Source organism: Heterocephalus glaber, unplaced genomic scaffold, assembly GCF_053883595.1.
Source record: "Heterocephalus glaber isolate CG9 unplaced genomic scaffold, H.glaber_assembly_v1.0 deba00001600, whole genome shotgun sequence".
Taxonomy (NCBI): domain Eukaryota; kingdom Metazoa; phylum Chordata; class Mammalia; order Rodentia; family Bathyergidae; genus Heterocephalus; species Heterocephalus glaber.
The window spans coordinates 19,454,050-19,475,783 of NW_028258372.1; the positions used below are offsets into that span (position 1 = coordinate 19,454,050).

General features: G+C 47.4%; 1 protein-coding gene and 1 pseudogene across 2 annotated transcripts in view; both read right to left on the reverse strand.

Annotated features, from left to right (window-relative positions):
* Positions 1–21,734, reverse strand: part of Qsox1 (quiescin sulfhydryl oxidase 1) — a 40,549-nt gene that overhangs the window by 12,195 nt on the left and 6,620 nt on the right. The window contains exons 2-7 of the mRNA XM_004853330.4: positions 18,592–18,692; positions 7,692–7,737; positions 7,082–7,184; positions 4,699–4,789; positions 2,176–2,321; positions 360–494 (exon numbers count right to left, since the gene is read on the reverse strand). Of these exons, the coding sequence (XP_004853387.1) occupies positions 360–494; positions 2,176–2,321; positions 4,699–4,789; positions 7,082–7,184; positions 7,692–7,737; positions 18,592–18,692 (622 nt within the window). The remainder of the gene's footprint in view (positions 1–359; positions 495–2,175; positions 2,322–4,698; positions 4,790–7,081; positions 7,185–7,691; positions 7,738–18,591; positions 18,693–21,734) is intronic.
* Positions 7,744–15,309, reverse strand: LOC106010056 (induced myeloid leukemia cell differentiation protein Mcl-1 homolog pseudogene; annotated as a pseudogene). The gene has a single exon (XR_015444436.1). The product of XR_015444436.1 is annotated as an induced myeloid leukemia cell differentiation protein Mcl-1 homolog pseudogene (transcript).

A 21,734-nucleotide genomic window follows, 5' to 3' on the forward strand; every position in this document is an offset into this window, starting at 1 on the left:
TCATGACCAAATGACATAGTATGGGGAAGGTGGCTTCAGTGATATGGGCACTGACTGGACAGTATTCCTTCCATCACAAAGGATAACATGATGTACTATTTGGCACTCTCCACATTCAGCACTGGGGCCCCGGCAGCAGATACCTGAGAAGCTGCCAATTAACTGCTGCACTCCCTGTGAATGGCCAGCAGTAGGGGGACCCCAAAGGTCAAGGCCAGCCTTTGGGGTCAGGCGGGAATCTAGGCTCAAAATAGCAGGTGCTATAGCCACAACAGGAACAGGATAAAGATGACAGTGTGAATAAAGGAGGTGTGGTCTGTGATGGCTGCGAGTATGAGGGGAGCTGGGTGTGGCCTTACTGATCAGCAAATTTCCACACTGTCGGCGCTATCTTGTCAGGAGTGGTTGGTACGGCTGTAGTCGGGGTACTCTCCCTGGTGAGCCCAGAGAGCCTCTGCAGGTAGGCAGTGTAGAAGGACCTAGACTCCTTCAACCTGTGAGGGACGAGAGCACAGGGGAAGCAGTAGGTACAAAGGACAAATCCCAGGACTGACCAATGTCAGCAGAGGAAGCAGGGTGGCTCCTCTGACAGAAAGGCTTAGCAAGAAATACCTGAACTTAGTTTCTTCTCACACTTGGTGAGGTCAAAATTAGGCTACCAAGGCCTCATTCACCCCTTCTGCTACTCACTGCACACACTGTAGAAAACCTCTTTGATACCAGCCTAGTATGGCCCCACCACCTGGAAAAGCAGCAGGACCAAAGAATCCTGCAACCTGCTCTGACTCCAGCAGGGCCACAGTCTGAACAAACTGGGACAAAACACCTGTAGGACAGTACTGTCTTCACGAAGAGCTGGGGGTATAGCGCATTAGAGTGCTTGCCAACATGCACAAGGCCTTGAGTTGGATCCCCAGCACTGCCAAAAAAACCAAAAAAATCTGCCATGAACAGGACTAGCTGGGTTTGGCTACCTATCTCAGACCAAAGTTTCAAAAGGAGCTGACCTCAAGGCAGCTGCTCACTCACAAGTACCATGAGATGACATTGGTCTCCAAGTCAAAGGAGTTTGATATGTGATTTTTAATAAAATAGCATTAACGATAAAGAACCATCAAGATTCTCCAAACCCTCTTGATTTCTCTCTTTGATACAGCAGAGTCCTCACAGGCAAGAAATGTCTCCCGAAAACAAAGTCTTCTCACTCACCAGGGTCAGGCCACCTGGAGGCAGAGATGCCCAGCCCAGCAGCAGTGTGGTGGGATGCCCCAGGGGAGCTGGCATCAGGAAGCATTGCTTTCCATTCTGCTGTCCCGGCCCAGTGTTTATCGATGAGCAGATGGCTGGGGAGTGGCATCGTCACAAACAATTTTCTCCTCCACCAACTCCAAGTGAAGAAACAATGCCTCCTCTCCCCACCAGGGCTGGCACTTTCTGGGCCTGCCCAGAATCTCACCCTCCTGGAGCCCAGGTGGCCAGGATGGTTCTTGACTCTGACGGGCCTGCCCCAACAGGGCCTGGTGATCTGGGTCAGGGCAAGGGCAAGTGGCTACCCTGTCCAGCCTCAGTACAGGATGGCACTGATGCCCCAAGGAGCAGTTCACTGGGCACCTCAGACGATCTCTGTTCTCCCTGGCCCTCAAGCTCCAGCCGGCAGGGCCAGGCTGACATCAATCATCTGCCCATGGAGGGCACTGAGGCACCATCTGGCGCCATTTAGCGGACCATTCAACAGCAGGAGCTTGACAGAGGGGCTAAAGCTGGCCTGATTGTTTTCTCTCGGATTTTGGAACAGGCTATTGTCTGGCTCCTAATGAACTTTTCTGCAATTAGAAAACCAAAGGGAGGGAGGGTCAGGCATATTTGAGTCCTTGCCAGGCCTGTAGCCTGCCAGCGAGTCTCTGTCTGTGGACAGAGGAGGATGGGGAATAGGGCCAGGGTTGGGTGTGGATGATATAGAGACAGTCAGGGTTGAGGCAGGACCCTGGATGGCAGAGGCTGTAGGGCCCTGTCCCCCAGAGAGGCTGACAACTGCTCTCCTGCACTGATGCTTCTCCTGTTCTCAGAGGATTCTCCAAGAAGAAAGGACCTGTGTGCCAGGGCTGTGGCCACTCAGGGAAGGAAGGATGAGTACAGGGAGGGAGAAGAGGGAGGACAGGGAGATACTGCACTCACACAGGGACTCGGGAGACAGAGCCATTCCGAAACAGCAGGTAGCAAGATGGGAAGTCTGTGACACCAAACTTGCTCACCACGTTGCCCTCTGTGTTCAGGACCCTGCGCACCGCTAAGCCTTGGTGCTGAGACAGGTCCAGAGTTACCTGTAGAGACAGTAGGACATCAGGGGGCTAAGCCAGTAGAGGGAGCCAGCAGCTGAGTCCCAGCTTAGTGCTGGGCAGGCACCAGGTGGCAGCTGTGCTTTGTCCAGACTTAAAACATTTCAAAAAGTAGACCATCATGATGAATGAGACCTTCATGCCACCAACTGCAATCAATCCTTAGGTAACAAGAGCCAAAAACCACTCAAGAGGAGGGGCCTCAGAACGGTGCAGACCACACACTTCGCATTTTGTAGGGCAACCTCAAATCAATGTAATTTTCTTTCTAATAAAATAAATTTATAAAAGGCACAATAAAATCCGGTTTTATTGTTTTCTTATATTACAAACCTACCTATATTCCAGGTCAGAAAAATATACTCATCAGACATCATATTATTTTTAGATAAAAATAAGAAGGGAAAGTATTAACTAACATTTATTGTGCATTACGTACTATATATAGATGGTCTCTTTAATTTTCAGACCAACACTAAAACAGGAACTGCCATTAGGAGTAGTACACTATGGCTGCCAGCTTGTGAATCCTGGTTCCACTGAACCAAAATTCTCCCTGACTCAATTTTCTTACTTGTAAAATTATAATAATAGTAACACCAGTCTCTGGGGGTTGTTTAGAAGGTTACATGAGTAGATATATAAATATTTATTTTAAAAATCCTCAACTGGAAACAGTGAAATGGATCTTAAGCATATGAGAAAGCAACCAAGAGATGAAGGGAGCGGGAAAAAGGGAGGCAAGTGAGATTTTAAAAAGGTGAGGAGTGGGGGACTATGAAGTGTTGTGTATATGCACCCTACAAGGGACATGATCATCATGGATTACAAACATGCCAGTATGTATTTAAATATATATATATGCATTTGTATATGAAGGTCTCCAAGAGATACAGGGAAGGGAAAGCAGAAGAAGGGAAGGGGATTAAAAAAAAGAATTAAGAAATGTCAAATAACAACTCCCCATGATGAATGTAATCATTATGTACCACAAACGTGTACCAAAAAACAAAAAAAACCCCCCTGTTTTAGAGCTGAGAAACCTGAGGCTTAGAAGTGCATCATATCTCCAGAGCACACAGCCAGTATGGGGTTTGAACTCCTGAGTGGGCCTCTTAGCCCACTGCCCTGCTGCTGTTCAAGTAACCCTCCCCAGGCACCTCTGCATGGACATAGGGCCCTGCTCTGATTACTCAGGGGACTGTGGAGGTGGGAGAAGAGCTGACTCCAATCAGATTTGTCAATCTCTGTACGAAAGATCTGACCCAGGCATGGACAGCAACCCTAGAAGGTCAGGACTCCTTCAGCAAAGCTGCTTGCACCTCTCCACCTTCTGTGTTTTCCCTGAAGAGCTGAGAGGCCTGGAGGTGCTTCTGGTTTCAGTTCCAGAGCACCATCAACTACGCTGGATGTGCTTCAGCAGGAAAACCATTTCTGACCCATAGTGGGCCTCTGAGGTCTCATCTCCCTGCACAGCCCAGAACATGCCCCATGAACTGGCACATCCCACTGTGCATCTGGGAAAAGTGTTCAAGCAGTCTGTGGGGATGTCTCTGATCCAGCAGCATAGTGGGCACTTGGCATTAAGCTAGGAGATAATCTTTTTATTTTTTTGGTACCAGGGATCGAACTCGGGACCTTGCGCTTTCGAGGCAGGTGGCAGAACCACTGGGCTAAATCCCAGGAGATAATCTTTATAAAGCATCTATTACATGCCAGCTACTAATCTAGACCCTTTCATTAAACTGCCTCACCAGACTTTTCCAGTATTACTATAAAGAAATGTAACTATGCTTACTCTATAGACAGGGAAATGAGGCTCAGAAAAATAGAGCGATTTGACCAATGATATACCATGTAAGTAATGGAGTGGAAATTCAATTGGTAGCACTCAGTAAGGGAACCCCTTCCTCATGAGAAACAGAATTGTCTCTAATGTTCCCACCTCCCCTAATGTTGTACTCCAATTCTGTGCAGATGGTGTACTGTGGAAGTAGCACTGGCTTTGAGGTCAGACAGTCCTGGGTCAAAGCCTTATTTTCCTTTATTAGCTATGTGATCTTCGATATTTTATTTGGTAGTCTTTGTTAGTTGTGAGACAAGCAGATAAGTGTGTTAGTAATTGAGTCCTATACTCAATAAACAGGGTTTATAATTGGCATTAAGGAGAGAGAAGCAGGCACAGAGGTTTTAAGTGGAAAGGTCCAGCCCCTACACATCTCTCTCAGCAGGGGCCAGGCAGTACCTAGCTAAGAAACACACGGGGACAAGACACTAACATTGGCAGGAAAAGCCCTGCTCCCGAATGGAGGCTCCCTCCCAATGGGCATCCCAGTGTTGCAGGGAACCTGAAGTGGCTCACCTCTCTACCCAGGTAGGAGCCTTCATGTTCAAAGATCAAGGCCAGGTACTCTTCATTGTTTCTTGCAAAGACTCCATCAATCTCCTCCAGCCTGTTAAGAGACAACTCTGGTGGTCACTCAACACCCAGGGGGAATGAGGCAAAACTCCAGTGGTGTCACCTTGTACCTCTGTAATCTCCCTCTTCCAGTGCTCCAGGGGGAGGAAACCAAACCTTTAGTCTCAAAGGATGTTGCCCATGTCACCTGACAACCCACCTTGGCTGCTTTTATTTTTTCTGTCTCTTTCAGGAATCAGGAGTGGGCAGAAGGCAGGCTGGGGAGGACTTAGGGAGGTTTTGAGGCCAGCTGCCTCTATATGGCCCAGGCTCACCGACAATTATAACCCATCAGGTACAAGTCTGGATCTGCAGCAAGTCAGGACCAATTGGGAAGGCTGCGTTTTCCTCTCAGGAGGAGGAACAAACAGGGAGCCAGAGGGCTAGGGGTATAGCTCAGTGTAGAGCACCCACCTAACACAAACCAGGCCCTGGGTTTGATCCTTACTGGAGGGAGTTGGAGAAAGGGAAGCAGAAGGAGAAGAGAAAAGACAGAACCAGAGAACCAGAGTCCTGTGTACAAGAGACCTCACCAGCTAACTAATCCAACCTCCTTAGTTTAAGATAAGAAAACTGAGCTCCAGTTTTCTCAGGTGGAAATGATTAAAGCAGCAAATTTTATTACCCCAATCAGAGAATTAAGCTACAAATTGTTTTAAGAACTCAAAAGTTACAACAGAAAATACAAAATAATTTTTCTTATTCTAATGAAAAAGAGAACAACCCACATATGCTTGAGAAGCCAGCTGGTGAGAAGCCAGCCAGTGAGAAGCTGGCACGGTGGAAAAGGAGACCACATTTTTTCAATACTGAGGATCAAACCCATTTTAATTGGGTTTTTTTTTGGTACCAGGGATTGAACTCAGGACCTTGCACTTGTGAGGCAGGCGGCAGAACCACTGAGCTAAATCCCTGGGACCTCATTTTAATTTTTGACACAGGGCCTCATCAAGATACCCAGGCTGACCTCAAACCTTTGATCTGCCTGCCTCAGCCTCCTGAGTAGCTGGGATTATGAGTGTGTGCCAGTATGCGCAGCTCACAACCTTTTTTTTTGGAACCGGGGATCGAACTTGGGCCCTTCTGCTTGCAAGGCAGGAGGTGGAACATCTTTTTTTTTTTTGGTACTGGAGATTGAACTCAGGACCTTGTGCTTGCCAGGCAGGCACAGTGCCACTGAGCTAAATCCTCGGCCCATCTCACATCTTTTTATTCTCAACTTGGTACCTCACTTCCCTCTACTGGATCCAAGGACATGGCAGCGACCAACCCCCAAAAAGGAGGCTCAACATGAGGTGGTTGCTGGATCCCAGCCCTGCAGCAGTATGAACAGATACACTAGAGAGGAGAGGGTCAGGGTACAAGGTCAGAATGCACCCGCTCAGTGGGTTGAAGGTGTTGTGATACTGCCAATCTCTGGGGTGGCGTCATATGCTGGCCTCTCACCACTTCCCCAGATGGCCTGCAAGCACACACTCCTGCCCTGTCACCTTCCCAGACCTGGACCTTCACTGTGTTTGAGGCTGGGCCCCCTCAGCAGTCCCTGCTGGTGCATGAAGTTGTTCCTTCTTGACACCAGTCCCTGTCACAGTGGGCTTGAGTTCTCATTCAGAAACAGGGAGTCCACTGTTTATAATATGGCTGATTGCTCTTTGAGAGAGGTTGTACAAGATACCACACACCTCACTGCCCTCATTTTCCTAGAAAAGAGGCAACCAGGAAGCTGGTCTGGCAGGTGTGTACAGGACGCCAGCCAGTGCACCTGATGTTCTGTGGCACAGGGAGTGAACAGCCACCCCCACCCCTAGTCACAGCCACTGCCCAGAAAAATGACCATTTTCAGTTTACAGAGACAAGGCTTTACTCTTTGGGGTTCCTTCCCTTTTCCTCTCAGTGGTATATTATCTACTTGGTCCTCTTCATGCTTATTCTGTCAGTGGCCTTTCCTGGGTTAGATCACGTGAAATCCTGCTGTACTCCAAATATTCCTAAGGACAGGTGGGAGAAGCTACAGCAGGTCTGATTTGGAGAACTCCATCTGTCTTTTCCTTCCCACATGGCAGCATGGACTACTGGAGCACAAGACTCCTCAGCAGCACTTGCAGCAAGAGGAACCCACCACCAGCTACTCCAAAGTGTTGCTGGCAGACTGCATTGTCTGCCCCAAGGCAAAGGCAACAGGAAGAATCAATGTGGGTCCCCCTGCCCTGAAATTCCCACCACCCTCTCATTCCTTGGCCTGGGACCCTGACCTATGCTGCACTAAGCCTGCCCCAGCCCAAAATACTTGGCAGGTTCCAGTGGTGGACAGGCCGGGGGCCATGTGTCATGGTGGGACTCCAGGGCATCAATGAGTCTCTCCCGAAGCGTCTGCACATTAGCACCAGCCACTGTGAAGGAAAACAGGCATAGACAGGGGTGGGGTCAGGAGAGAAGGGAAGACTTCAGACCCTTGTGAACTTTACTCACAGTAAGGGGCCCAGAGCACAAGCCAGGCCTTCTCCTGTGGCCCAAAGCAAAGCAAGGAGACCCATTCCCCAGCAGGCAAGAAAGAGTGCTTCAGAAATGCCTCGTGAGGGCTCTGCCCAGGGCCTGTCTGGCCTGTCCTGACACTAATCCCATTTTGACATGAATACCATCCTTGGAACATGGTGCTCCTGCCACCCCCCCTCAGAACCCTGGATGGGCCACAACTGCAGGGCTTGTCAGACCGACCTTCCTAAGGCATCTGACTGGGAGGACACTTTTAGGAAAATGTGTTAGGCTCCACTTGGGGGCCTCCTCACCCTGTGGAGAGGTCTCTCTCAACACTGCATTAGAAACCACAGTAAAAGAGGGTGGCAGTGAAAGGAAGACACTGACAATGCCAACAGGACAGCCAGAACCAGGACACCTACCTGGCAATGTTGTTCCTAAGCCATTCTTGGAAAAGGCCTTAAAGAACTGGAAGCAAAAATAGGCAAGAGTCAGCAATGTACACTGGTTAAGGGCATAACGATGGTGTCAGAAGGACCCGCATTTCAAGTACAGTTTCTTACTAACTGGGATGACTTTGGGTAAACTATTTAGCTTTTTGGAACCTCCATTTTATCTGTAAAATAGAGACCTGGGAAGTTTTGCTCTTGGGTCTGGACACTGATTCCCTTCCCCATTATCTTCACACCCTCCTCATCCCAACACTGAAGCACTCACAAAACCTGGAGACAGCAGCTCTTAAGACTTCACTGGAGACAGACTCTTTCCATAAAGCACTAGCACCTAGCACATGATCACAAAACTATTTACTGCATAAATCAAAAGTGAAGAACCATTGCTGTTTTCCCTTGCAGACCCATTGGAACAAATAAAATGCAGTCACTTTATACATTCCTTGGAAAATATCGACTTTCCTTTGTGTCAGTCTGTCCTTGTCCCTTGCCTTGGAGTCTCTACCACCTGGCACAGTACTCACCAAAGGGAGGGGGCTCCAGCATCGGTCCCACTGAAGAGTAGGCCTGAGTCCCCACAGAAACAGGCCTACACCAGACAGGCTAGTTTGACTCATTGCTTCATCTTATTTCCCACATACATGACATCCCAGGCCTAATCTGTCACTTCCTTCAGGTGAGAAGTCAGAGATCACAGGACAACTCCTTATAATCTGGGCTTCTGTTCCAGTGGCTAGAGAGCTGCCAAAGGTCTTGCCTTTCCCCTCCTGTTCAGGGAAACAGAGGTGGCTGTCCTGAAATACAGCTACTTAACTGCCTGGGAAAGAGCCTACAGGCTGGGAACAGTCTAACCTCAGGACCACTGTCAGGTACTTTGGGCCTCTGCCTCCAACAGCACGCCACTTGGTCTTATCCTGTGCTGGTGGCTGACAGCATACCCTGGGGTCTGGCAGACCTGGGTCCAAGATCTGGCTCTGCTATTCTCTTACTGTATGACCTTGAGCAATCCATCAACCTCTCTGAATCCCAGGTATTCTTATCTTTAAAATGAGGATGACACACTATCTACCTTGAATTGTTGTGAGGGTTCCATGATAACCCTCTAAAGTGCTGATAAGGCACAATACTTGCTGCACACAGCAAGGAATCAATAAATGCTAACTGTATCACCACCACCATCAACCTCTTTCTTCCTGCTACTATTTAAACACTAGGAAACACTGACCAGCTAAGACTTGTGGATTCTAGCCCTGTGTAGGCAGAAATCTAAAATCCAGAGACCATCTGCCCCCCTCACCAACAAGAGGAATGGACTGCAGAGAAACCACCCATCTCCCATCTGCAGCCTTCTCCTGTTCCCTTGACCTTACTGAACTCTTACTTCTGCTGTTTTATTCTCCTTTAAAACATGAATATCCTTTTACCCATAAGTGAAAACAATCTACTCACACATGCCACACATATTTTTAACAGTGTTCTTTATAGTTATTAAACAAATCTTCACCTAGTAAATTTATGTTATTCTAATACTTGCACAAATGTTCACAAATTGCCCAAATTGTGACATAAAATCAAGTTGATATCATATGTTAAGCCATTTATGGACAGATATCGCTTCTTAAAACAAAATTAAAAATGCAACTATTTGGGGTTTTGTTTGTTCACAAACAATCTGTGAGAGGGTGACTTTTCAACTATAGTAACTCGCAGGATAGTGCCTTATTTATGTACAGATAGGACAGATTGTGTCTGACTTCCTAGGCAAAAGAACATCTCTGACATCATGGACCCTTGAACTGTATGGCTTTCTTATAGCCACGGCTGTCACCTTCAGTTCTGGAGAGTAATATGATGCCTTTCCTTTGTTTTATTTTGTTTTTTGGTACCGGGGATTGAACTCGGGTCCTTGCGCTTGCACAGCAGGCAACGAAACCACTGAGCTAAATCCCCAGCCCCATTGATGCCTTTCCTTTGTCAGCCATCAGGTCACCCAAATCCGAGCAGGTGTCTAGTTTAAAAGGGGCTGGCATTCCCTCCCTCAAAAGACAGCTCTCTGAGCTCTAGCTGAGCCTCAAAGCCCTAGGCATAGGACCTTTGAGTTGGGACCAAGAGTAACTCAGGAGGGCTGGGGATTTAGCTCAGTGGCACTATGCCTGCCTCACAAGTGAAAGGTCCTGAGTTCGATCCTTGGTACAAAAAAAAAAAAAAAAAAAAAGGAGTAACTCAGGGGACTCCACAAGGGACACTCCATAAGTCTCCAAGGACTCTACAAGGGACACTCCCACAAAGTGCAGGGCTAAGGGTAAGCTCTGCTTTCACTCCCAGTGGCCTCTGTATGGTCACTCAGCCTTCCCTCTGTCCTTAAAAGAGTTTAAACCATCTACCTTCCAGAACATTGTCACCACCTGAGCTCTGGCTCCCACACCTCATGCTTTTTGGGAACTTCCCTATCAATCAGTCTCTCTATCATCATTCCTTTTTTCTACAGGTTCCTTCCTGAGGCTACAGATTCTAATTCTCCTATTGTAAATTTTAAAAGAAAAAGGAAAGGAAGGAAAAGAGGCCCTCCTTCCTTCCCCAGTTACTGCGTTTCCCTGTGCTGCCAAAGACCTAAATCAATCTCTTCTCACTCTAATTTAGACTTCTCCTTCCATTCCCCTAACTGTTGGTTCTGGCGCTCAACCATCACTCCGCTGCAATTCTTCTAGGAAAAGTTCAGCAGTGACCTCTCCAGCCAACTTAGTGACCCCAGACTGTACCTGATCTCTCTGTGGTATCTGATGCTATTCCTGCCCACTTTTTGCCCCCACGGCTAACACTGTGTGTGTACGCGTGCATGCGTGTGCATGTGCACATCACATTTTATCAATATTCTCCTTTGCCTTTATGCCAACCCTTCCTGGTTTGCTTAACCCTGATCAGCCCTTCTTGGCCACTCTCATCCTTGACCACTCTCCTGTCCTACTGTCCTTGCTATTTCCTACCCCATCTCACCTGCAGCCTTACATCAAATCATCAGACTTCTGTTTAAGGGGCCTTTGAGGGTTCAGTCACAAAGGAGGGGCTCAGTCTTTGCTTTTGAATGAATGAATGAGTAAATAAATGGATCAGGAACAAACACTGTTTCTTCTTTGCCAAAGTCATCTACTTCATCCTACTGATTTGCAGTCTAAACTTCCCACCTTGGGTCCTGGTTCCTCCTAGTGGCTTCCACATAGGTGTCAGGGCACCCCCACCTCACACCAACCCTGAGCCACCCCTCCCCTCCTCCAACCTGCTTCTCCACCTGTCTTATCTTACCCAGTAATTGATCCTCCTCTTGTCAGGAAGACTGGCCTCTCCCTCTCCCTCAGCCCATCCAGTCAGTCTACAAGTTCCATGACTCTGACCTTCAGGACACCTCTTCAACAGCTTTCTCCTTGTCCACCTGTCTAGACCATGGCCAACAGGTGATAGTTTCTTTTTGTTTTTTCAATCATTTTCCTAATTGCTACCAAGGCTACTTTTCTAATGCACAATTCTGGCCTTATGTTGTTCCTCCTCAAATCTCTTCCATAACTCCCCACTGCCCATGAATAAGGTTCAAACTCACTGCGTTCAAGGACTTCCTTCCAAGATCTGAACCCAAACTCACCTCCCACTGCTCCCCAGCCCCCACACTCCAGCTACAGGGGTCTTTACCCTCCACTTCCACCCAGCCAGACACAGGACTATAGGGTATTCATCTCTGTAAACCCACTGCCCGGCACAGCATCGAGTACACAGAGGTAATCAAAAGATGTCTGCTGAACTGCACAGAGACTCTCTGCCCTCTGATCATCCTGCAAGCTCAAGTGAAAATCTAGTCCGGGGCTGGGGATTTAGCTCAGTGGTTTCGCTGCCTGCTGCGCAAGCGCAAGGACCCTAGTTCAATCCCTGAGACCAAAACAAAAAAAAGAAGAAAATCTAGTCCGGGCACATTTCTATCCTCTTATTACAATGTATCCTTATTAAATTAGCTGTTGGAAGCATGTGCCTACCCAGGGAAACAACTCCTTGGAAACAGGCAACTGAGCCTTCAGGAGCGAATCTTCTTTTCTCTAGGAGCAGTCAATACCGGCCCCTTTCCTTTCATCCCTTAGCACAGGACAGGAGCTTCTCGCTTCCCTGACCCTGGGACTCCTGGAAGGCTTCCGGTCTCTCCCCAGGAACAGGAAAACAGGTGGCACTAGGTAGGTCATCACAAACCTATGGACAACTGCCTTCCCGGGGGGTCACTGATTTCCAGCAGTGGCAATGATGACACTGAATTCAAGCTTCTGTAACAGGTTTTCAGGAAAATGACCTAGTCTCCAAATATTTTATGGCGAGTCCATGAGGATCAAGAACTTTAACTACTTCTTGTGCTGTGCCCTATTCATGTGGGTGGCAGCAGAAAAGGGGCCCATATCCTTGTTCCAGAGAAGCAAGAGACATGTGAGGCCAGTTCCTCTGTTATCTCACCCTCTACCAAGAGCTACATAAGGTAATGGCCCAGACTCTCTACCCCACAGTACTGGTATCTGCACTCCCAGCCTTTTTCAGGGTCCTGCTATTTTTTTGTATTAAATTCTTTTATTGGTACATTGTAGGTGTACAACACAATTACATTTCTCATTGGGAATTGTACCTTTACATAATGCATCTTGGTTCTTATTTTTTCCCCATTCCTAGACCTCCCTTCACGCCCTCCACCCTTCCCTACTTACAAAGACTTTATTTCCATTTTTTCCATTTCTCAGCATTTTTCCTTTCCTCTCCCCTGCCCCTCCCACTACCCCTACCCCTTTGGACCTTTTCTTCCTATTTTACATTATCGATTATTCATTCTAATCATTGGTACATTTTAGGTATACAATATAATGACATGCATCATTGGAAATTTGCACCTTTACATAGTCTCTCTTGGTTCTTATTTTTTCACCCTTGCCCAGTCCTCCCTTCAACTCCTCCAGTCCTCCCTATTTACAAAGATTTTGTTCCTATTTTTCCATTTTCTCATATTAATCTTCAGGGTCCTGCTATTACTGCGGTCCCTTCTGCCCTATGAACACGAGCCTCTGACCAAGTGCAGTCCGTGCACCCCCACAACATGACACAGTTCCGCCCCTTCCTCTGGCTATGATGTTCTGCCCCTGCTCCTCCACTGTTGGACAAACCCCATCCGTCCTTCAACACCACATGGAAATTCTCCTCTTTGAAGTCCTCTCTGATGATGATGCACAGTCCTTCATTGCCTCCCAAGTAGCAGAGAGCTATGTTCTGTCAGGAGTTTCTGGACTCTCCCACAACAGACAGCACAGTGCCACACCCAGCACACACTCCCTCAATAGCTGCTGCTGGATGGACTGACTAAGATGCCCCCACCACAGAGCAGCTGCCAGTAGCCATAGGGCAACAAGAGGGCTAAACTTCAAATACCAACGCCTTAGCACTTTCACAGGTAAAAATCCTACTAGGTAGATCTCATCACTCCATTTTTATAGACAGGGAAACTGAGGCCCAGGGCTGGAGCACTGGTTTTGTTTTTGTTTTTTAGAAAAGAAACAGTTGAGTATTTCTTTTTATTTGCATACTAGGCTTGAACCTGTGTTTAACAAGCAAGCCCAGTGTTAGAACTATTAGACTCTGGCCTGCTTTTGCAAGCTATAATTTTACAAATTAAGTAAAGAAGGAATCAAATGTCTTACACACAACGCTCACTTGAAACAGTTGAAAAATTTTCAGCGAAAGCTTTATAGATGAGCTCATGAACTCTGTTTTAAGTTGCGCCAGTTATATTAAATCAAATTTAAGAGCTCAAATGAAGTTGTCTAATCAGAGCCAATTTTATTTATTTTTTTGGTATGGGAATCTAACTCAGGACCTTGTGATTACCAGGCAGGCATGGCGCCACTGAGCTAAATCCCCAGCCCTAGAGCCAATTATTTTTAAGAAGTCAGCCCATCTTCCCCCAGAACCTAGTTAAGGAATATTTACCAAAATCAGACTGAAAAATGAAATCCTGCATAGTTACGAATCAGATTTGTTCCAGTACAACCAGGTTGCATACAAGTAACATTAATTAGTTCTGTATACACTGGAACTGACCAGGACAAAGTTCTGAACAGAAAAGCTGTAAGAAATAAGATTCCTAACTACAGAAGTTGTAAATTTCAAAGGGTATTTTAAAAATGACTGTAAATTTGAGATATACTTTATGTCCAATGAAATACTTTCTATAAAAACCGTATAATTTTTACAGGTAAATACAAGTTACTTTTGTTTTAAAAATTGAGACGAGGGCTGGGATTTAGCTCAGTGTTGTCGCTGCCTGCCTTGCAAGCACAAGGACCCGAGTTTGATCCCTGGTACCAAAAAAAAAAAAATTGAGACTATTCCATATTTCTAACTACTGTTGGCTTATTCTTCAAAAAATACACTGGGGAAAATGAATTATAGTGGAAAAGCTACCTTTCACATGCTGTTCTACAGTATTAAGGCCTGTGCTCAGAGCTCAATTCCTTGTAACTTAAATCTATTTTACACATCACTAGCATTGTTAGTATTTCTCTTTTAACACTAGACAATTGATGATCTGGTGGGGATATCTAATGACTTCTATGACTAGCTGGTTACTGGCCACTCTTCTGGTTCTACACAAAGAAATCTAGCCTTTCCACCCTATCATCTTCACTAAATCTGGAAGTCTTTCATAGTCTCCTAATTTTCTTGTTGCTAAAACTGCACTTTGCTTCTTTCAGACTGTGACTCTGGAAGAGGACTATTCTCCCCATTACTGATAGCCACAATTTTCTTGCTTTCTGGCCTCTTTGAAGTTGCTACTTGGACAGCTTCAAGCTCAGCTTCATAAATACTTTGATTTCACAGAAGCATATGGTTTTGACGCCTGGAGTTGTTTAACAGTCAACTATTGCACTTACAAGGCTATCTTATTAGATATGCCAAACCAGCTCCTACTCCAGCAAACCTGCAAAAGCCAGCAGCACATTTCTGATGCTGCCTTCTAGATCCTCTACATGGAAGAACTCCACAAACCCATCCCAGCCTCTTTGTTTGACTAGCCAGTCCCTTGTTGTCAGTATGAGAACATCTGTGATACTTTCTGCTAATGGTTCAATGCATCTTTCTTGGTTTATGCTCAAGTGTTGGGCCACAAAGGCATCAAAAGAAATGAGAGTCATGATCTTGCCCTTTTGTTTCACTGTAACATCACTGAAAACATCGACCATCAGGCATGACAAAGATTTGACACTGCCTTCGTTTTTGATGTCCAGTTTCCGACTGGACAGGCCATCTTGTGGTTGTACTGCATGGCCTCCCTGACCCGCAGCAGGGTCTCCAATGCCTCCCTGCTGGTGGCCCTGGGCTTGTCCCCTGCCCAGTGGCTTCCAGTCCTCCAGTCCCACAGGTACCCCAAGATGATCTCCAGCAACTGCAGCTCCTCCTCCTCATCCTCCTTGTCTACCCCACCACCCTCCTCGTCCTCCGTTAAGGGTGGAGTGGAGGGCAGTGAGCCCTTGGTGCTGGGACTCTTCCTGGCCTCCCCAACCGGCTGGCTGGAGCATTGTTAAGTAACTTTCCAAGTTATACACAGTAAGCAGTGGAGCTAGGATTTGAATCCATATTAATGATCTCCTACAAATCTTGCAAAGGGAAGACTTGTCCTCTCTCTGCTGTGCTGCTATTTCATGTAATCTTTATTGAAGCCAAGCCTTTGGCCACAAAGTGTCCTATTCCACCGCCCACTGAGCGGTGTGGTTGTGGTCCAGGGAAAATACACGCCCACCCAACCATAGAAGTACAGCTTCTAGGTCCCCAAGCTTCAGACAGAACCTGCTGCAAACTCACTCCTCCCTCCCTGTATCTTTGCTTCCTTCCAACGGGGCTCCAGCTCCAGAATGATAGGTACTTGTTACAGCCAGGTCTTGCCCTTTAGGGTCAGACATTTGCTACATAGGCTGGGCTGGTGGAAGCTCACCTCTTGCTTATGGTGACAAGGGGAAGGGAGGTAGAGGAAAAAGGGCAGTGACAATTGTTACTGCTGGTGGCAGGACTTGTGTGGCACTGTCTGCTTCATAGCAGTAACACTCTCTCCTCTCCCTGCTGACCATGAGTCTTCATTTTAGGGCTCTCACAGCCTCTGTGGGTAGAGTAAGCAAGGACAAGTTCCAGTTCCCAGGAAACAGCAGACAGCATGATCCATCAGCAGGCCTGCTGGCAGTCAGGAAGGCCTCTAGGGTCTACTCTGCTTTCTAGGGGGCCCAGTCACAGTGCCCACAGGTAATAAGCTCTCAGTGAGCCAGAATCTCTGAAGATCTGGAATATATTTGAGTAGTATTTTCAAAAACATCAGAAGCAACCTATTAGTAAGTTGTGAAATCAATTTAGTAAATCTGAGCCAGTATTTCTTTAAAAACAGAAAATAGTATGTAATGTACTTGGTTAAAAATAAATACTATTTTAGTGCAACTTTTGTTTTTTGTTTTTTTGGTACTGGGAATCGAACTTGGGACCTTGTGCTTGCAAGGCAGGTGCCGGAACCACTGAACTAAATCCCCAGCCCCAAAATAAATACTATTCTATGAAAATTTTGTTTCTAGCAAAGATACAAACCAACTTTGGACTCATAACATAAAATGTATATTTCTCATCATAGGTCACAGTAAGGAAACATTGGAGGGGCTGGGGATTTAGCTCAGTGGTGCTGCTGCCTGCCTTGCAAACACAAGGTCCCAAGTTCAATCCCTGGTACCAAAAAAAAAGAAAACACTGGAAAGCCACTGTATAAGGCCACAGTGTAGAGATTCACCAATACCCTGAACCACTTGGCTATGGCCTTGAGTCATCAGGACAAGGTCCTGAGTACTACTGCCTGGCCAAACTGAGTTGCAGGTTTTCTCACAGTAGGCAGGGAAGGCTTTGCCAAGTGAGGCCATAGCACTGGTCTCTGGAAAGCTTAAGAAATGGATAGCTGACTACCAGACTGGCCCAGTCAGGTGCTACCTGTATGAAGACAAGGAAGCCCAAGAAGACCAGTTACTGGCCCTTCCAGCCCTTCCCATAGCCAGCTGAGCAGGTAAGGAGGTGACTAATCACTTGAAGCATCCAGGCCACGTGTGGTGCGTGACCTGGGTAGGTGCTGAGGAGCCTCAGACTTGTGACTGTCTGGATTGCCTTCTTCACACCCACTGGCCCCAGCCTCTTCTACACAGAACAGAAAGCCCAGGTGTCAGGCCTTCCAGAAGCCCAAGAGGGTGTCCACTGGCCAATGTACTAACACTAGTCCGTCCATGAAGGATGGGCAGTGGCTGGACCTGCATTCAAGCCTCATTGGGAGAAAACTACTGCATCAGCCTGTGATACCTCCTGTTGCTAATCTGGTGTTCTCACCACTGCCCACTCAGGGCAGTTCACCCTGCCTCACCACAACAAACAGGGACCCCATGAGCATTTTCAGTTGCAGCAGAGGATAGGGCAATGTCCTTGCCAGAGAAGTCTTCTACTTGAGAGGGATGATTGATAAGTAGTCTCCATTGCTGCTTCTAACTGATTAGGCAATAGCTCCTGGCTTGCTGCACTATTCCCTAGGCCAACCTTGCGCTAAGTGGTAACAATTTAGGAAAGAACTTCTATGAGGCTATGAAATCTCTGAGTCCAGCAGGATTCCCCTGGGCTTGAGGAACAACAAAGTCACAAGGAGCTAGAGCAAGACATTCTGGAGGAGTTAAAGGCCTTACTTTCCAGATGAACACTGTTGGGGTAATTAAGCTGAGTTCTGGCTCATGGGTTTGCTAGCAACTCGAGGTCCCTGAGCTCAGAGATATCGCATTCTAGGGACAATACTTGGCATTTCAGCTTTCAAAAATATTTCCTGCTTATTCATAATGGCTTTGGAAGAAACTGCTCTAGATGCCATTTTGTGTGCGTGTGTGTGTGTGTGTGTATGGGTGTATGATTTATAGCTAGAGGGAGGAAGAAAGAGATTTGGATTTGGCTTCACTAATCTGAAAGAAAACTAACTGGATCAGAGCCAGGCCTGAGCCCTGGGAGGGCTCTTGCCATAACTGCAGTAGCCTTGCTGTACAGGGCATTCTGTTTGAGAGCCCTGGAAAATTTTCAGGTATTAAGTAAGCTGTTGGTGCTCTGTGGTGGGCAGAGTACCAGGCAAAGCATCATCAGTGAGCCAGTGCTACCTTCTCCCAGAGCTAGGGTGACAAATCCCTAATTACCTATGGGGTGATGCTACCCGAGGCACTGGCATTTTGACTGTAGGCTGAGGCTACCCCTCCGGTTCAATTCTGAGCATGTGTGGGTCAAAGCATTTGCCTGATGAGAATGAGGCTTGCCAGTGTCTCTGGGGTCCCTTTCTAGGGGACCATTATCAGCCCCTGGAGTCTGATCCTGCCCACAGATGGGTCAGAGTCCTGGTTTTACAGAGTGAGGTCGGGCTTCCAAGGCTGGGAGGTCATGAGTGGGACAGATTAAAGAGGACCCTGGGAGCTGGGAGCGCTCGCCAGCTCACATGATCATCACTACACAGCTCAACTCAGAGCAGCTAAAATCCACCCTCCAACACCCCACACCAGGTCCTTTCCTTTAGGAAGGGCAGACTTTTCCAAATGAAACCTTTCATTTCTGCCTGCATCTCTAAAACAAGGGGGTAACAATACTCTGGAGATCAGGGGAACAGTGCTCCGGGGGGAGACTGCGATGTAAGCAACTCAGGCCCAGAAGCATGGGGACCCCGAAGAGCTCAGCAGCCCGGGGAGATGCTAGGGAAGCATAGAGCAGCTGGTAATATGCTCAGCCACACCCTTTACCAGCCCCACTTGCCCTCTCTGCTACACACCCTCACACTTGGGAAGCCAGGGATGTTGAAGTCTCTGCAGACTTTGCTGTTGGTTTCGTCGGCACAATCCAGGGCAGCGAGATTTAGCGCCGGTCTCCAGTCTGAAAGGACAAAAAAACCTTGTAAGCAAGAGGAGCTGGTGCTTACCTCCCCCATGCAATGCCCTCTGCTACCAAGCCCATAGTCCCTGACCCTCCAAAGCTCTTACGTAAAAGAGCACACTTTCCTCACAAAGGACTCTGAAATATTCCCTTTAGTCCACATTTAGCCAGAGCCTTGCAAGAAGAGGCTTGTGCTTTGAATACAGCTAAAAAGCACAAATAATGCTGTCTTGTAATAGTATCCGTGTGTGCCCCTAGTACCCTACTGGGTGGGGGTAATGGGCTAGAAGTTCTGGAGAGAAATGTGAGAGGACCCTGGCCTCCTGGGAAAAGTGCTGGTAATTCCTCTGTCTCTTCACCCATTTAAAAGGCCGACCAATTCCAAAAGGGTAGGGGGCAGGGCTCAGGGGGCTTGGGATTTCCTGACAGACCCTGGGTGAGAGTTTCTGGGGCCACCGGTACCAGCAGACAGCCCTCCTTAGGTAGGTCAGGCATCAGGTGTTGCAGAAAGGAGGAGAGGAAGGAGAAGGCAACCAGAAGCCAGGAACCACAGGAAAGGAAGCCCTGAAGTCAGAATCTGGAAGATTAATCTCGTTCCCTTATCAGGCCCCAGGCCACAAAGCCTCTCTTCCCTGAAACTGGCAGAGAGAATAATGGCACAGGACAGGGTCTGGGAAACAGAAACCAAACCAACTCATACACCAGGCAGGTCTCCTGAGCTCTGATTCCAGGTTAGGGGCCCCTTGAGCATCCTTGCACACTGAGGCTGCTAAAGCTGCAAGGCACACATACGAGGCCACACAAACCATGAGATGGCTATGAATGCTGTCAAACTATATGGTACAGACTTCCAAGAGCTCAGTCCTGTGGACTAAGACATGGGCTTTGCAGGAAACGTGGAAATTTATTTTAGCCTTGACACTCAGCCCACTTGACATAGAACTTCAAGAGTGAGGGGGGAGGAGGGCAGAACTGGCAGATAGGGAAGGGCTTTAAAAAGACCAGGCAAAATGAGAAGGTTCAGGTGGGAGGCTGGCAGCCAAGCTGGATGCAACAGAGGGGGGCCAGAGGAGTTGGGGCTGCTCTGTAGCACACTGGAGCCACTGGCATCTCTGGAGTACATGAGTGAAGAAAGAAGCCTATTTGGTTGCATGGTCCCAGCAAAGGGACCCAAGGCTCTAGTTCCCGTCTGGGGCTATGTCTAAGGAGGCAGCGAGTGGGATTACACCCCACACTTGTCAGGTATAGCACAGCAACATCTGAATAACATCTCCAACAATCACAAGTTGCTAGAACCTCCCATATCACCCAGAACCTGCCCCTTTTGACTGAAAATGACACTTTCAGGAGGACTTAAAGCTCAGAGTAACATTTTATGTTCAGGGAAGGTGTGTTATCTTTAGTTTCAGGAAAAAAACAAAACCAAAACAACAACAACAACAAACAGAGAAACCCCGAGCCACCCCTTGAAGGAAAACAACTAAGCTGATATTGGGATCGACACTAGGTAGGAGTGGGTCTCAAGGCTTGCGGAAGGGAAGGCCTAGGGCCCAAGGCCACACCTTCTTGTCTCCACTTTCTCGTTGGAAGTCTGCAGTTGGCACTGAAGTTTCTGAACTCTTGGCAGGAGGAAGTGAGCAAGGGTAAGTGATGGATTGGAAGAAGGGAGGACATGGATAGAAATGTTTAGCAGAAACAGATTAAGAGGCACTTAGCAGAGACAGGTGAGTCACATCCCATCATACCATTTCCTCAACCTCCCCAATGCCTACTTCACCAAACCCTTTTGGGGTGTTCTCTTGACTCCCTGGCACATAGAGGCAGTAGCTTAAGCTTAGCTGTATAGCCACAAGCTGGTTTTCAGCCTTTGGCATGAAGATTTTCACTTGAGAGCAGCCTGCACAAAAGTCAGTGTGGACTGCCTCCCTCTTGCCCTGACACTCTTCTCTAACCTCACCCCTGTCCACTACGGGATTCCCGTGGTAGGGGCAGAGTCAGGGTAGTTCGTGTTTCAACCCATCTTCAAACCCTGTCCACTCTCCTCTGAAATCTCCTCCTCTACCCAAACTCTCCCCTCACTGCCCCATCCTAGGTGGTTTGGATATCTGATCTGCCTTCTTTACTCACTTCCCTTCTAACCTATTCTCTATTTCCAGCAAACTGGTGCAAGGGTCTTTTATGGCAGATCTTCTCGGGATAATCAGATACATTTCATTTCCCTCCTTGTGAGTTTCTTTCTTTTGGTACTGGGGCTTGAACTTAGGACCTCATGCTTGCCAGGCAGGCACTGTGCTACTGAGCTACACCCTGGCCCTTCCTCCCTGTGAGTTTCTAATGCACTTCACCCTTCACTGGTCTCTCCAGCCACCAAATGATCTTTTCTACCTATAGATCTGATAACCTCTGCTCATTATTCTTTGGTAGCTTCCTCTGTCTTTTGAAGAAAAACTATAGCCATTAGTTGATTATTTGTTCTCTGCCTGCACATCTAACCTACTCTTAGCACTTCCCCACAAGAATTGCCAATAGTTTTCTCCTTCTCTAAAAGCACAGCTTGCTCTCCCATGTCCAGGCCACTCCCCTTCAGTGCCTCTCTGCACTTAGTCTCCTTACAAACTCCTTTTGTCAGGTCCAACTCAGTTTGAAGACTATTTTCTCTCAGAAGAGCTGTCTCACAGCCCAGTGATCAGGGGCCCCGCTCCTGTTTCTACCATACTGTGACCAGTCTGCCCATCTTCTTTTTGTTTTTGCCCTTTCACCTCCTAGCATCCCATCACCCAGTGTACAATAAGTGCTCATTCACAGTGAATGTCTATTGAACTACATATTTGACCCAGGCCAGGATGATCTGTTAGCACCTCTAGTGGTAGAACCCTTTTTCTTTGATCTCAGCTTCAGTCTTTCCTCAGGTCCAGGTGGCAGGTGAGGTTAAAGCCAATCATCTGTGATTATGCCTGCATTCATTATTTGTCCTTTATTTAAAGGACAAGGCAAGGTCACAGGAGAGAAGGGTTCCCCAATGGCTGTCCAGAGTTTTGTCCT